The sequence below is a fragment of the Engystomops pustulosus genome, chromosome 1 (genome assembly GCF_040894005.1).
Source record: "Engystomops pustulosus chromosome 1, aEngPut4.maternal, whole genome shotgun sequence".
Lineage (NCBI taxonomy): Eukaryota > Metazoa > Chordata > Amphibia > Anura > Leptodactylidae > Engystomops > Engystomops pustulosus.
The window spans coordinates 141,274,586-141,292,614 of NC_092411.1; the positions used below are offsets into that span (position 1 = coordinate 141,274,586).

The 18,029-nt window shown below is 36.7% G+C and overlaps 1 protein-coding gene across 10 annotated transcripts in view; it reads right to left on the reverse strand.

The window, feature by feature from the left end:
- The window catches only part of PALM2AKAP2 (PALM2 and AKAP2 fusion), a 212,644-nt gene that overhangs the window by 95,823 nt on the left and 98,792 nt on the right, over positions 1–18,029 (reverse strand). For 6 of the 10 annotated variants that reach the window (XM_072154848.1, XM_072154829.1, XM_072154832.1 and 3 more), the window contains exon 7: positions 15,648–16,349. The exons of 3 other annotated variants lie outside the window; for them this stretch is intronic. In XM_072154848.1, coding sequence (XP_072010949.1) covers positions 15,648–16,349 — 702 coding nt within the window. Of the gene's footprint in view, positions 1–11,899; positions 16,350–18,029 lie in introns of those variants that run through there. One more of the 10 variants, XM_072154873.1, reaches the window with a different exon arrangement.

Genomic DNA, 18,029 nt, shown 5'->3' on the forward strand with positions numbered 1-18,029 from the left:
TATCCTGTTATTTAAACGCAAATGCAAAAATGTACAATGGAAAACATGGATAGGTGGCTTTGAAGCTTGAAGAACCAATAGTAATCGCATCTCCAATCGCTTACAACTCTAAACCTACAAAAACTATTGGCACTTAAATGAAACCTACCAGTTCAAATGGTAGGGGTAAGCTGTAAATACCGAGCACCAGCTCAGGGTGCGCTGGTGCCGGTGCTTACTTTCATTAGTGTTATTAACGGCTGTATCGTGGTTTTAACACTTTTTAAAGTTTATAGCAGAAGCTGCTTCGGCGCTGCGCGCGACCATGCGCGCGACCATGCGCGCGACGTCTCCGGCATTCCCTATGTAGGCGTGCGCACGCAGTGCCGAAGCAGCTTCTGCTATAAACTTTAAAAAGTGTTAAAACCGCGATACAGCAGTTAATAACACTAATGAAAGTAAGCACCGGCACCAGCTCACCCTGAGCTGGTGCGCAGTATTTACAGCTTACCCCTACCATTTGAAATGGTAGGTTTCCTTTAAGTGTAATGACAATTATTTACCATAGATGTGTCTTTAAAATGTAAATAAAAGCTTGGATACCCGGCTAAGTGCCATAGACTCATCAGCAGCATGAAAAGTCAAGTCAGCATTTGTGGACAGATGCTTTCCATGTGCTCTGGTTTCCATCCTTTGTGACATTGTGCTGATGCTTTCATTTTCATTTGAACTCTTAAAATAAGGGCTCTGAGACCGGAGAACAGCACAAATAAAAGGTGGGCCAGGAAATGAGTGTACACTGACACAGTTCTGGTAAGAAATGTTATATGTGCATATGCATGAGCTATTGCTCCCTCCATAGAAATCTCACCCCCGTACATCTTACCACATACCCCAAACACTATTGTGGAACACTTCTAAATAAGGAATAGTCTTTAGTCATCTTGTAATGCAGAGCCTGTTGGAGATCTCCCTGTGACTTTTTAATGAATATGAGTCTTGAAAGCCCATTAGTAAAAAAAAGATGTTACAACAAGATTTCTATGTTTTGCATCTCTGTATAAATGTAATATGGTCCAGGGTGTATGACAACTCCTTATGGAATTTTTGACATTTATGGCCAACTCTACAGGCCAACGGTAGTGGAGATGTTCAGCCATTGAATCTCTAACTATGCAAATATCTGGTAAATATGCAAATATGTTTTCCATAGTGGGATAAGAAAAACATTGCCTCTTGACTACCTTTAAGGCAGCCCCCTTTCCACTCTATACACAGAATATCTCATACATCACCAGCTATGGTTAATGGTCTTTTCTCATTATGGTGAAACCTGTTAGGCCCTATTCACACAACCATAAGGGAGCCAGACGGACATCTATGGCACCCATGTTATGGTGTGGTGAGCACACAGTTTAACACCCCACCGTGACCGAGCCGAGCAGCTCAGCTTTCAATGGAGAGGGGAAGGGTGAGGCGGGCTCACTCCCCCTCCCTTTACTAACTGGCTGTGTGCTTGCAAGTCTAGTCCAGGAAAGCACACGGCCATGTAAATGAGGTCTAAATCTGAAAGCCATGTGAAATGACATGGTGGATCTGAAAGTCCGCCAGAGACACTGAAAGCCCTAAGTAGAAGACTTAGTTGTCTTGAGCATGGTGCCCTTCTGTATGGCGTTCTTATGATTTGCCCTAATAGGGCACATAAACAGAGATAGGTCTAAGGACTTTCTGATGGGATTAACCAATGGCAATTGTATATGATTATGGCTAGAATTCACTACACAAAGTAAACCATTGTCACATAACACCTATGAAAAATACACCAGACTTTCCAACTCTGTCGAAACATTAAGTAGATTCACAACTTTTTGTCCTTGTGAGTATAACAAAAGCTAAATTATACATTTATAACATTGCTACAAGTTTATATACACATATACTTCCCATTACCTATAATTTAGATATGTATTGAAGGATATTCCACAAAATCAGGGCAGAGGGTCTGACATATAATTCCTTTATTTTGCCATGAAGCTGTCATAGCAATGACTTGCTGATATCAATAGGCTTCAAAAAATCCAAGATTGGCTTACTTTATCCTGGAATATGAAACCAAATGCTAAACTTCTGCACAACTATGGACACAGATAGGTGCATTTAAAGCTTGAACAACCAATAGTGATTACCACTCCATTTACCTGAATGGAGAGTAGCAGTGCATGCCATTCCAACTTTATGTGCAGCCTGGACGAGGAATATTTGTCATGTATTTATGTCCTGTGGATATCCGAGAAACAAAAGGGGCGGGACTAGCACTCCTAAAATGTATATGGTCAGGGTCAAAGTCATACACAAACAAACCAATAATATATTCAAAAGAAGAAAGAAGTATGCTGTAAGACCCAAATTCAAAATATAAACAAATTTATTTGTACCATGGTACACCGCAACACAAAAACACATATAAAAACAATTAAAAAGTGTGAAAAACACACACCCCTGAGGAAGCCAGTTGGTTGGCGATACGCGTGGGGCTTTGTGCCCCAGCTTCCCCTTACCTCTCCTTGGTTTGGATCCTTTACATGACAGGTAGATACCCTCATTGACCTATGAGCACTTTTTCATATAATTTACTTTCATAATAGCGATTTGGCTCTATTATCAATTGAGTACTCTATACCTTCATACATTTGTTTGTTTGGGTTTTGCTATCTTGGTTTTATGTATTGCCATCATTTTTTCAGTTTATACTGTTATGACATACACATAGTTAGGAGAGGTCGCTGAGAGTAGGGGGAGCTGGTGGCTGTCAGGAGGACCAGCATCACCATATGCTAGGTCTTCCTGCTGCATTGTGTTTGTGTGTTTTTCACACTTTTTAATTGTTTTTATATGTGTTTTTGTGTTGCGGTGTACCATGGTACAAATAAATTTGTTTATATTTTGAATTTGGGTCTTACAGCATACTTCTTTCTTCTTTTGAATATATTAATGTCCTGTGGATATGTCATAAATATCAAATGGGAGAATACTCCTTTTATAAAGGCATGCATATTTTTTACACCCAATGTGAGCTAAGCTGAGGGAAAACAGAATATCTAATATTCCTACCAATTTTGATCAAGTATATTTTTTTACCATGTTGATAAAGCAATCTGTACACACATCATTTGCTTGGAGGGATAAGCATGAAATATATATATTTTTTTTAATCTATTTTGATATATTCAACAGTGAGATATTCAACTGGTTTGCAGAAGCTATCATTTTTGATAGCTAAGCTGAATTTTCTGAAAGAAAAAATTAAGGAAAAAAGCAACACATTTTATGCTTAAATGAAATGTGTCATTTATGACACTAAATACACCATTCCGCAGTGATCACAAAAATGGGAATGTTCAAGTACATCATGTCCCATTCACTAAAGGGCTGTGGGAGTTGCAAATAAGTGCATGGAGTTCAGATCAGACATGCTAGCTATAGTTCACATATACATATCCAGGCATATGTGTGTATGAGGGGGCCAAGAGTTATATCTATCGGTATAGGTCTAATACTAACTTGTGCACTTGTATTATGACCCTGAGTAGACCTAAACAATACTAAAAAAGATTACATACTTAATGTATCCTGCAGCTCTGTTGGCAAGCCTACTCCTTTTGTTGTAGCTTCTTTTTATATCTCTAGCCATGAAATATATGTTGATATTCCACATGGAAAGAAAGGTCACGATTAACATCTGGTCCTGTTTAAATGTCTTTCCAATTGTTTTCTGAGCAGATACTGAAAACATTTTCTGAAGGAAATGACATTTAAATGATATTTAAGGATCACAAGCTGACAAACTATTTATTAGTTGAGTCCTTCAGAAAAGCGGATATTTCCAGGGGTTTAGTATGATGATATTATCTGCAGATATGTCCATTATCTTTTACTCTTTCTCCACTTGTTCTTCTAACGTGAAGAGTTGCTTCTTATTTAGATAATATAAGTGCTGGTGCCAGCAATATTAAAGTCATGCGATTTACTTTACCATCCTTTTCTATGAAGTGCAAACAGACCTGCCTTCCAAATCTCTAGCAATGTGATCACAGATCTCTTATTAGAATCATAACAAACACCAGCAGTCTTAATAAGAGTACATTCTCATTCATGTCCTATGTTCCCACTACTCCTTTCTCTGTATTTCTGTGTACAAGAACACTCCTGCCTCTTTTATTTCATAGCTTTTTGTGTGCCTAATGGAAAAAGGGCTGTGACAATAAATTTACAGCGTAGATTTTCAATTGTGGACAGTTATCCAGACCGTTAACAGGAAATGTGCACCTTTATTTTCCTGGGGGGTCTCAAATGGCCCATAGTTATTAAAGTGTTTGCGCCAGTTTTCTGTCTGAGTTTGTATGGAAAAGAACATTCAAACCTCTTGCACATGTATGTATTTAAGTTTCTGCACCAGTTTTGCATATGCATAGCCTTGAGTTTTCACACTTTTGAGAAGTTGTGCATGTGTGAGCACGCAGAGCAAGATACTACAGTTTGCCTATGTACTTTACAGTGTGTGACAGATTCATGAAATTTGTCACACATTCTTAATGAATCGTGCGCCCCCTGAACGCATTCTGCACAATTGTGGCACATGTCGGACAGAATTGTTTCAAATGATCCAACTGTGCACCGATATGCTCCTTTTGGTGCACATTTTTCTTACTTGGACACAGTGCAGCTGTGTCACAAAACTGGTGCAAACTTCTTACGTACACACTTTAATAAATGTGGGTCATAGACTTCCACTAATACTCTTGTTGGATTCTTCTTTTTAAATATCTGCACTTTTATCTAAGACTCATGCAATTAATCCTTAAGGCCACAAATTATACATAGCTGTACACAGATCCAGGAATTGTGACTGTGGTAATCTTCTTACATTTGTTATCCATGAACTCCTTCATTCTAAAATCAACTTCTAAGAAACATTCATCTAAGCAAGGAAACTCTTCATTCATGTGTTCTACTCCTAAAGGAAATCTACCATCAAAATGGCCTCCTTCCTTCTAAAATCAACATGTATAATTATGCTAATGAGTCAGAATGGCTACCCTAGCTCCTCTGTGCTGTAGTTTCACAGGCTGTTACACTGCACAGGAGCACTTCCCACTGTGTGCTGAAACTTCCTCCATTGCTGCAAGATTACATCTGCTTGAAAGAATTGTCTTAAGGCATGCTTAAAACTTTGGTATTTGATTATTAGTTCAATATTTCGAGGTAGGACTTTCCAGGGAATTGGTGCATCTCAGGAGAAGTCCTGGAGATATGAATGGGTGGTTCAAATTAAAGGGCTTTAAAGGGCAAAGCGAACATCACTCTCTTTACTGTAATCTCCACTGATTTCTCCCCCCATCTATGTAATCCTTTATCACTTGATAACAGGTTACTCTACAGACTGATACACCATTGTTTCTGTAAATATCAGTTGCTGGTGAATGTTTAATTCAGCATTATTGATTTATTTCATGGCTGGACCTAAAGATAATTCATGAACCAGCAACTGTTACACAGTTTGTTGATTCCTTATTAAAATTTCAGCCAATAAACTGCTGTATTAGTTAAACTCATGCTTTTTTTATCAACTTAAGACATAGGTGTTAATAAACTTTAAGGGCTACAGAAAGGGCTCAGACTAGCTACTAACACCTTACGAAAATCTGATCTCTGCCCCGCCCTCCTGATATATCATGCGGCCGGCTGCGCTGGAGTACAATTATGGTGGTGGTGGTGCGTAATCCCTAAATTATGTACATTGTACATTCAGTACTATATGAGACAACAGTTTTATTTAGTTGGGGAAGGAGAATTTTTGAGAACAAACACTTTAAAAGGAAATGTTCTCTGTGTTCACAGTTGTGGCAATAGACAAAATTTTGGACATATGTCCAAAGATATTGTCCATATAGTGATTTCTACATTTGAGCAGAATAGGGGGAAAAAATACTTCCTGCATTGACAACCAGTAACCGAAATTTATCACAGTACAGCCTTTGTGTGCATGCCATGTGCTTTGTGTGAACCCCTTTAAAGATAAATAACACTTTACTATTTTAGGTGTTCTGAACTGTAATAATATTATAATGTATCTCTGGCTTCTTTTTGTTCACATTTTTTTCCTGAAGCCCTACGACTAGGTCTGTTTCGTAACCTGTTACAAGTAGAAAACCTACAAAATAATAAGTGTGCTCGCAGAAGAAAGATAGTGATCATTCACTTATACATAGTGTTAGTACCAGGGTGCATAGTCATGAGAAAAGAGTAGACCTGGAAGTTCATTCATGGCAGTTATGGAGTGCGTAGTAAAGAGAAGAAAAGCAGAAAAGAGACAATAGCAGTGAAAAGCAAGTTTATTTCCTATAATAATACTATACAGAGAAAATAGATAAGCCACAATTACAGCACAGTGTGCTGTTGGCAGTGTTTTTTCTTTTTACATGTGAATTTAACATTACATTTCCAAATGACTTTATAGTACAAATGACATCAGATATTATAAGATAATCCAGCAGGTCCAGTATGTAAAATAACAGGATAGCACTTCACTAGTGTACATACATGTAGTCACACACAGATTAAATGTCTCAGTACATAGTTCTCATCCATGATGTACAATCACTACACAGCAGTGATAAAACACACAACATTGTCTTTGGCCTCATAAAAAACCAGCACATCGTAGCTCTCTTTTTATAGAGGTTCTAGGAGGTTTACATCTATAGTGTAAGCTCATCTGTGTGCTGCATAGAATGCAATAGCCCTCAATAGTTTCATGTCTTTTTGGTATATCTCACTCTTTGACGGGTAATTGTGCTGTAAAAACATAGGGTTATTACACTCCAATGTAAAAATGTGTAAACTGTAAGATTATACAGTAATTGGCATCTTATCATAACCTTTTTCATTATGTATAAAGTTGTATGACATATAGTGTACAACTCTTCTGTCTGTCCTGTACTGTATTTACAGATCTAAGCTTTATTGCTTACCACTTCCATTTACAAATCCTCCCCTACTTATTTGCACTTCACCTCTCTGGTTTAGCCATCATTGCTTTGTTTCATCTCTGGCACCTAAATGGGTCATGAGCATTGTTTAGCTCATAAAATATTATAATTATGATTATGTGACATATCAATAGAAGTAATGAGGGAATATTCATAGAACTGTAGATGTGACAAGTTGATCAGGCATAGATCATAGAGATGCATTCCAGCTTATGACAGTGAATGTGTTCGTGTTGTGACCTGAAAGTTTGGGCAAATGAGACAATGCAATTACCAGACATCTAAACCTGCTGGATTTCTAAATGGATTCTCATGTGATGGAGACTTACAACTCACAATTAGACCACATACGCTTTCATTTAAGATGATCCGGGCACAACATTGTAAACTTAGGCATACCTGACAAAATTGATGGGAGGTCCTGATAAACCACAAATTTTGACGGTCAGTCCCATACCCGCTTTTGAAGGGTAGTTCCTTTATAAGGACCTTAACATAAAGTGCCCATGTCACCTTGAAAATAATAGAAGTTTAGTGGTTGCTGTAGAATTCAGCTGGGTATGGGAGTTTGGCCAATTTAACCAGGAAAGTTGGTATGTATAACCATTGGCAGGGAAGGAAAGTTCTCAACTTATTCAGTTAACATGTCAGTGCGATACCAGATGATGAATTAAAGTTAGATATGACTTATATTACCGTATTTTCCGGGCCATTAGGCGCACAGGAATATAAGGCGCATTAGTCCGATGCGCCTTATATATGTAATAATTCCATATATAAGGCGCATCGGACTATAAGGCGCAGGGTCCGGGGGCGTGTCGGAGGTCCGGGGGCGGAGCGGAGACCCGACGAGAAGAGACGCGACGCGACCCAAAGACGAGACCCGACGAGACGTGGCGACGCGGGGAAGGTGAGTGGGGAAGGTGAGGGGGAGGTGGAGGAGGGCAGCGGACCATACTTACATAGGTCCCCGCTACCGGAGACAGCAGATCTCCAGCGGGAACTGCAGACCACGCGGCAGAAGTTGTTCGTGCCGCGTGGTCTGCAGTTCCCGCTGGAGATCTGCTGTCTCCGGTCTCCGGTAGCGGGGACCTATGTAAGTATGGTCCGCTGCCCTGTGCCATACATAGGGCGCACCGGACTATAGGGCGCACTTTGGATTTCCAAGGAAATCCAAGGCTTTTAAGTGCGCCTTATAGTCCGGAAAATACGGTATGTGTTGTCACGGATATTACACCCAGTGTTATTTTATGTTACTATTCAATTGTATCAATATCTATTTATCACGTATATGGGAAACTATATAGTTTATGCATAAGAGAATTAACGCTCTATGGGGGAAATTAATGTCTTCTCTGCCAGTTTTCTGTTGGAGAAATCATATGAATCTCCCTGTCCTGCCACTTTTTTTCTGTTTTTATGACCCGCACTCCTCCTGTAAAACAGGCAGAGACTATAATAAAAAAACTCTGCTAGTTCAAATCTTGTCTACAGATCCAAACTGGAGTAGTTTGCTTCCGAAAGAAGATGGAGACTGTCACAGAACTGCCATTAAAAACACTAGTCTTAATGAATTCCCCCCTATGTTCTGTAATGTGTTGACTTGAGTAAAAAGAAGAATAACTACATAGTTTTTTGCATTGACTAAAATTGTGTTATTTGCGTTCATTACTAGATAGGTGCAAAGGCACATGCTAAATAATGAAAGTCAGCAAGCACTGAGTGAATAAGAGGCATCTGTGTAAAACATAATAGTCCTTAAAAAATATGAAAACAAGCCCCAGTTTAGGGACATTCTGAGATAGAAGGCACAGTGGACCTTTTACCTTGTAGAGGGACATTCCCTGGAGGGAAGGGAGATTAGAACAACCTGAGATAGGCCTAATATCAGAAGCCCCTAAAGATAACCATTGGCATGAATTGGGAGATTTTCGCTTACCAAAATTTTGCACTGATCCAGAAGCATGAGATAACTCAGAAATACTTGTTCATGAATTTATTTTTGAAGTCATTTTTTTTAGTTTTGAAGTTATTTTTAACAATCAGTTTAAGAAGTATTTCAATAAACCATCTCTAGTAAATTTATGCAGAAGGGATTAGGATAAACAGGCAGTGAGTAAAAAAGGCATTCTATGGCAATGAATTAAGGACAAAGTGTGATTTTTGTTTAAAAGTGCCATTGTGATCGGTTCTACATATTAATATACAATATCTGAATAATAAGGCACAAAGCATGCTAGTTTATTTACAAGCAATGATGCACAATAAGATGCATATACCAGCTTACTTCTAAATAATAAGATTCCTTTCCACTCTTCATAGCCATATTCAAGTAAATAGGGGTGAGAGAAGAATAGTATTGTCACATCTCTTGTCTCATTCTCCCATGACAAAGTTAACTTTAGAAATATAACATATACAATATGGGTGACAGGTGTGGGCATAGCCCTACATAACATAGCAGTTAGTTTGGAGTAGGGAAATCATGGTCATGGATTCCTTTTAATATATTTCATTTTCATTTTACTGTAAATATATTGTGAAAGATAGATTTAAAGGGCTATCTGAATATTCATCACATTTTAATTTAATGGTGACTCTACCAACTTTCCTGACATAATTTTTCATTATTGTACCGATCCTACATCCTAAACTAAAGGTTTTAAGATTTCAACATCAAGCTACACCTGTGTAATCATTCAGTATGGACTCATACATTCACTTTAGCACATTTCATGCCTTTTTTATTACCTGAAAAATCTGTATCAATCAATGGGGCACATGTACCTTTATTTAGGCTTTGAGCCCCTAGCCTTTTATTTCTGCTGGTCAAAAGCGTCTTAGACCTTCTTTAATACATTTAAGTTAAGGTCTTTAGTGATTTTGCTACTTTTTGCAAAAAGTTGCATCTCTAAAATGTGGCATAAGATGATGACTTCAGGATCACTGCAGGAAACTGGAAATTGGCAAACTTTATAGAGGGGTTGTGGTAGGCACAAAAAAAGTCACAAATAAAAAAAAAGTCAAGCCAAAACAAAGGTACATTTGCCCCAATGTATCCTGATTTGAACATATGCTCTTCTCCCTTGAATAATACACTTTCATGTCAGTTTTAGGGCAGTGAGGCTTCAAAGAGAATGTTGTGCTTGTACAGAATTTGGAAAAACAGAAAAAGCATTGAAAGATACAGGAAAATAAACAATGCTTGAGTATATAGTATAAAATAGGTTGTAATAATTATTTCCTCTAATTGAAACAGTAAAAATCTAATATGCAAACACGTACCACATATCATCCACACATAGGTGTTAGTAAACTATATATATATATATCTGTTTAGACTTGAAAAGAAAAGAGAACTATCATACCTAAAAATGCTGAAAAACAGTTCATTCAGTAACAAATGATAAAAGATAAATTAAGTGTAATCACATCATATAACAAAATAGAAAAATATGCCTAAATCATACAGGCTATATCAAAATATTTTCAGAACTAAAAACTTTATCTACTATTTTCACCATAATAAAATGTTTAATAAAGATATGTTGTATTTGTTGCAGATTTTGAAACTCATACATAATAAATCTGTGCTGCACGCCCTGATAATCCGCTTTTATGGCAAAAAATAAAACATAATTGATCACTATGGCTGCTGTATATGGATCATTTATTGTCTTGATTGATGCCAGTGTTATATCAGTGAGAATCAAGTATTTGGGAACCCTAGATTTACTGTTATGGGACATTATTTAAGGAGTAATATTAGACATACTGTGCTACCAGCTAAATCTCCCTCTAATGTGGTAGAGCTGTCAACCAGTGTTCATTACTTGACTTGAAAGCAGTGAGAAACAGTCCTGACTATATTTGTGCGTCATGGGAGATATTTGTGATTAGATTATAGGGTAACTCCTATAGAAAAAGGATTTTATTAAAACCACAGACGTACTTTCCATTTAAAATGCTATCAATAGTTGTTAGCGTGGTGCTTCTCTAGGTGGACATAGAATAACAGAATTTGTATCCATATAATCCCCCTACTGTGTGCAGTCACAGTTATGTGGGTTGGGGTATAACAGTTTTAGGAAATTCATGTATTTTTATGTATATTTGACTACCCTCCAATTGTCCTTCTGAAATCAAAGGTATTAAGCTTATGTACATCACCAACTTTAGAGGATCCCGTTAACATGATAATAGCCACATAACTCTTCAGTAATGCTGGCCTTACACATAACATAATGACAGAGAAGGATCTGGTAACAGGTCATACCCGTCTCCCTGTTAAAATAAGCATTAACATGTAAAAGTGTGTGACAGAGGTAAAATTATCAGCCGAAGAGGTGAACTAGAAATACATTCTAAAAATAAAGCTACAAGTAGCATTTGATAGGAAGGTTGGATTTGGCATTAATGTTACATTAGTTCCTTACAAAGTTTTTCTAAAATGAGAAAGGGCACTTTTGTTCACTTGAAACAAACAGAAGAGCCAAATAAACAAATCAGGGTGGTGCCAAATCCTATGACTAATTTACATTTACTTGGGGTTTCCTAACTCAATGCCAGCTGTGACAGCATAGGCTAAGAATGCTTAATTCTCCATTCAATGGCTTATTGTTTGTTCATATGAAGAAAACAGTTAGTTAGCAATGTTCTCTTTTTAGAGTTTAAAGCTTTACTATCCCCATAACATAAATGCATTTATAATCAATCTAAGTTACTGGTTACGTTGTAGGGTCCTCTGTTTGAATTAGCTGCAAACATGATTTGGCTAATTAATGTTGTTGTTTGTATAATAAAAAGTTATACATTTTTCCACTATACTTTCTGTATCAATTCCTCATTGTTTTCTAGATCTCAGGTTGCTGTCATTCTGTTGAAAACTTATTTTTTTACTTCCAGTGGACAAAAATCGGACCATGGTCACACAGGTGCACAGATAGTGTCGCAGAGAGTAATCAGAGCTGTGTGATATAACGAGCCGTGCACCTGTGTGACCATGGTCAGATTTCTATCCACTGGAAATAAACAATGAAGATTCCTATAGAATGACAGCAAGCAGAGATCTAGAAAACAATGAGGAGGAACTGATACAGAAAGTGTATTGGGAAATTGTATATCTATTCATTATACAAATGACAACATAACAAGTAAAAAGATACAAAGTAAATACATAAATAAATAAATACATAAATATATAGATATTTAATTTCTTTAAATACATACATATTGTGTATGAGTTTCTAAACTCCACCAGTATGGATTTCCTATTCAGATACAAAATACAGCATAAACAGTTGTTTTGACTGTTCTGCTATGAGCAACCTGCAGGAATATTAAAGGCATGTTAAATAATTCATTGGTATTCTCCTTCTGGGTGAGATTCTGAAAGATGTTTTCCATGTAAATGAGGCAGGTCTTAGATGTGTTTGATCAAACAGTGATAGGTAAAGCAGTAAAATGGTAACAGGGATTTCTTTCAAGGTTGTTGATACCACCTTTGCTGACAGTTCACAGGTTTTTTTTTAATGAAACTTTACTGTTAAAATATATGTATCAACACCTACCATGACTGGAAATGTGGTCCAACAATTTGCAAGTTGTGTGGACATTGCCAACACCTTACATCAGTTTTGTAAGTGTCAGTCATTTATTCTAGTGTACTGCAGTGTGGTAAAATAAATAAGCCTTATACTCTCCTACACTGTAAACCGTAAAACACAACTATATAAAAACTACTCCCTCAAGGACCACCAAGAAAACAATTCACATTTATCAATTCACAAATGGTCACCAATGCTGGAAGCGTTTCCTGAAGTTACCTTTTTTGTAGGTCTATGCAAATTCTGGATGAAAGATTTCTAAAGACTTAGTTGTAATGTACTGACCTTATGACCATTAAAATTAAACTTTAACTTTAAGGAAATCTCTCACTTAACTTACCAATTTAACCACTACCAATCCCCAATTAAGCAAATTAACAACTTCCGGGTCCTGTTCCTGTTATTGGGTTAAATAGCGGTATCCAGTATCATCCAGAATATCAACTTTGTAGTGAGATTCAAAATGGTTGTACAGTCATGGAGGCTGGTATCAAGCTGTTCCACCCAACATCAGAACGCCCCTTGCCTGTAATTGCGGTCCTGGAGTCCTTGAGGAGAGCAAGCTATTTATGTCTCCAAATACCAAAATCTGATATTTGTGGTTGTTACCAGCTATTTTGTGTGACTATAAAATATCGAATAATGTGTAGCACACTTCACATATAGAGAGCCTCAGATGGTCAGGGACTGATCCAGAAAAATCCCAAAATAAGCACAAAAAATAGAGATAAAAAATAGAGATAAAAAAACACTATTCAGACGCCCTGGAAGAAGCTGAAGTTGGTGAAACCCAGGGTCGGGCGAGCATGTGAAACTGGCGTCCCACTGATCATTTTATATGCACATTTTAATACTACTTTTGTGAGTATAACTTTTAAAATAAATTCTTATTTCAAGAACATACTACACTATTTTGTGCGTCTACTATTTCCTAGCGATCTACTGTGCTGAATGGTGGAGTTGAGGGAAGAAAATGCACTAGTGGTCTATTCTTGTCGGAGTGTTTCTTATGCAATGGAATAGTAAATTACATCATGGAAAACTAGAACTTGTGGAACATTACAAAAACACAGAGACTAAATGCCTGTGATAGAGACAAAAAGTAACAAGATCAATATGAGGGCAAATATATAAAAAAATCTAATAAAAACAATGCATTCCACACTTACTGAAGAGAAAATTGTGCTTTATCACAAAAAAACACTTGTGATTTGGCATTAATTTGTCAAATTTTCAAGTGGAATTTCAGCGTATGTACTAAAATAACTCCAATACATAACAGTTGTGATTTATTAAGACTTGTGTTCACTAAAATCTATAATAAGATAATGTATAATATTATTCACATTAATGGGCATGAGTCTTAGAACTATTGCTAACTTCAAGTATATCAATGCTTTCTTAATTTACCACCAGAAAATGAAGTTTTGCTTTAGATCTCATTTATATCCAGAAACTATAAAGACACTTCTGTGAGCACCATGTGTTTAATTTCATGTGATATATTAGCATGCATACTAAAAAATACAAAAATTTATATTTATCTGCTGTATGTAGAAATAATCAAATGTCATTGTATGGAGAAACTACATCATCATAGACACAACTGAAAAACATGGAATTATGATGCTCAAAAAAGGCCAAATAATCACATGGCAACTGTGAAAATCTGTACTATACCTTATTCTGGTTCAAACTACTACTTCTCATATCGCATTAAGCAAATTATAAATAGGAAATTATAAATAGGAAAATTAAATTATGTAAAAACTAAACAGTAACTGCTTAAGGAGGACCTTTCACCACCTACATCAAACCCAGATTCTTATAATGATTATTTAGTCCCTTCCTGTTAATTCTTGCATACAATATGTTAATTAGGGGTTCTACTATCAGGTGGGCATTCTTAGTTATTCTTCTTTAGTCTAGGAATGCCCTCTTAACAACAGAAGTTCAGATTAGAGTGCTGGGTGTTTAAACTATTGGCACTTATCAGGATAAACTACAACATCATCTTTGGAGTGGCACCTTTTTGATAATGCAAAGTTAGTGGGGGTGGGGACAGGTCATCTTTGAAGAAAATTCTAATTTCATGTTAAAAATTGTATTTTTAATTGTATGGCCCTGACAGTCACACAGTTTGTCATATTAGTTTGTGTACTATAGGTCTTCATTTGTACAATTAGGGGAAATGGAAGGCAACTTGTGTTCCATACCTGAACAATTCTGTAAAGTCATAGAATTTAAGTTTAGGTTCACCTTTGCAGCACTGTTATTGCTAAAGTGCACAGAAGCATCTGCAATAAAGCACTATGGGATTATTATTATTATTCTGGATTATTTGCCATTTTTCTGCCCACTATGATTACGAATGCTTGTAGTCTGATCCTACAGTTTGGTATTGTCTTTTGACTTTCCTCATATTTTTGCCAACCCACATACAGTACAAGGGGGATAAATGGAATGAACTTAAAAATGACTGAAGGATTCGGAAACAAAGGATTTGTTTGTTGCCAGTAATAAGTGAGACACATCGGTCTGCACTGGAAGCGGAAACAGAAAACAACCAATGACATGGAGAGAATAATAATGGTAATAATCATTTGTTGCAGAGATGGACTTTTACTTTAAGCCAAGTGTATCAACCTCTACAACATTTTCATGTACATCATGTGTCACTGTATTTGGCATAATATAACTTTAAAGCTATTCAGTAGTTTAATATTTTTCATAAAACAGGCTTGATAAAATTACTCTGTTTCCCTTGGTGCCAATAAGCTTAGTCAACAAGGTTGTTTCTTCAAATATGCCATATATTTAAGTGTGTGTGTGTGTGTGAAAAAAAACTAAACTTCTGCAATGCACTGTAGGTTTGCAATCCCAGTTCACATTATAGTACAGCTTACACAAAGGTACGTGATACACAGTTGGCAGTGTCTGTGCTGTTTAGAATAAAAAGAGAGGCATAATCACATTACTACACAGCATTTGCAGCGTGCTTTCTTATCTGTACCTGTTATTGGTTCTGTGACTAGACTCTCCTCTTTACCATCCGGAGAGGAGGGTTCTGTGGTCTCAGTGAGAAGCTTGCCTGAGACCAGTTCAGCAGCATTGCCATCCATAGTGGAGATATCAGTAACTGTCTTCTCTCGCAATGACTTCTCATCATCTTCATCAATGAGCACAAGCTCAGCTTTCATAGTGTCATCATAGCCTAATACTTTTTTAGTCTCTTCCTCATCATCAATGTTCTGGTAGCCCATGAAGATCATAGTCACTGGTTGTTCTAATGTGGCATCAGCCACATTGCTTCCACTACTTCTCACTTGCTGCTGTCCAGGTTTTAAGGGAAGCCCTTTGCTTGACTTGTGCACCATTTCTAATTTTGCTTCTTTAAAATGTAATTGCTCCTTCAAGTTACTAGTGATTCCTTCAGGGATCAGAGTTCTCTCAGGTAAAGTGCTTTGCCCTGCTACTATCTTTGATTGTGTAGATTTATGTATAAGTTCATCTACATCCCTTGTACTTAGGCTATGGATGCCATTTTCTACCACAGCACCTGAATGGTGGAGCTCATACACTACTTTGTTACCATCATCATAGACCTTTACTCCTCTCTGTTGAACCATCTCTGGGTCAATTGCAGCTGTAGAGAGAATCTTGGTCTCTCCTGTCTTTCTGTCTTTTTCCACATTTATTTCCATGGCGTACAATGCTTAAACAGAAACAAGAAAGGAGGTGTATGTTACAACACATAAAGCAAGTGAATGGTTAATAGGCAAACATACACTGTAATGTGTGTGCAACATCTTTACAAAGAAAGCACAATATGTTAAAAGTCTACTTGACAAGTAGGTAGTTCAACCTAATATTATTATATGTGAGCACACATTAGACAGACACATTGATAGAAAAATAACATAACTTTGACTTCTTACATTTATAGGAAATGGGAAGCAATGTGATATTGCCACATGACATGCAACACTGCAGAATTTTGAGACATGCAATTGTTGGCCGAATGCAGAATTATGACCATACCATAGCAATGGGTGCTTCACTCAGCCATTTACATAGAATCCTAAGCTTCAATTCATTTCTTGGTTTAACATAAAATGATGGGAATTTTTCATTTATCTGGTGTTGACTCCTCTTGGGATAATAACTGGTTTTCATGATACAACCCTCTACACAAATGTGGCAACTTACTCTTTCCTTACAGTCTGTCAATAATCATAGAAAATCTGTTGGTGTTGTTATAAATGATATTTCTATTCAGTGATGTTAGTAATAGTGACAAGGCTGTGAAAAAAAACACTTCTTAGAAAAATAGAAAGACTGACAGCAGAAAATTGTATTTGCAGTATTGTATTCATATCGTTGTGTGTTGACTTCTCAGGGTGCGTTCACATGGTCGCTTTTTCAGATGCATTTTTTGATGTGCAAACCAGGAGTGGATTTAAAATAAGGAGGAAAAGTAACTATTCTACACGATAAGTTTGCACGCATTACCATCCACATCTGATTTTTGCTTCCAAAACTGCATCTGAATAAGTGAACATGTGAACACACAATAAGATTGTTCAGGTAGAATGATAACATCCCTGATCCTTTATTGTCACAGTAGTTAAGCCAATTCTAAGTGCTGACTTGAAAAATCAGTTATAAGAATTGCCCTTGGTGCTTAAACTTTAAAAAATAACAAATATTATTCTTAAATAATTTTAATAATCTATTTCAATTTATGTTTTATTAATTTATCGTTTGTGCTATTTTTTTCTACCAATAACTGATCATAATTTTTGTGTTGATATGTCTACCATCTTTAACTATCTAGCTCTCTTGATGTAAATCCTTGAAGCTTTTCTAAATTATCAATAGCTGACTTGCCTTAATTAAAAGATGTGAACATTTTACAAGAGAAAATGTAACATATTGATTACTTGTAAGCCTTGGTATTGGCCTTGCTTAAAGTTATGGCATTCTTTCTTTTTATACTATGCTTGGCATGTGTATGCTTGGAAGAGGGAACTGGCTGTTTGTTACAAGGGATCTTATAAAGGAAAGGACAGAGCAAATATGACTTAAGTGGCTTATATTGTCACAGGCTTCATTCATACTGAGAGGGGTTTCAGTTCAGTTCACTAACCCTTAATGCATTCTGAGTGTTTAGGTTTTTAAAAGACAGACATTTTGGAGAAAAGACACATCGTGATGATAAAAGTATCTGACATCTATTGTCTGGAGCAAAAGCACAAATATAAACATTATATGGAGATAACCAAAAGTCAGACCAAGAATTTGAGGTCAGAAAATGAACCAAGCCTGGGAGGCTATAGAAATTAAAAATAAAATGTACTTCATGAGCGGTACACATGGAGAGGGACAATTATTT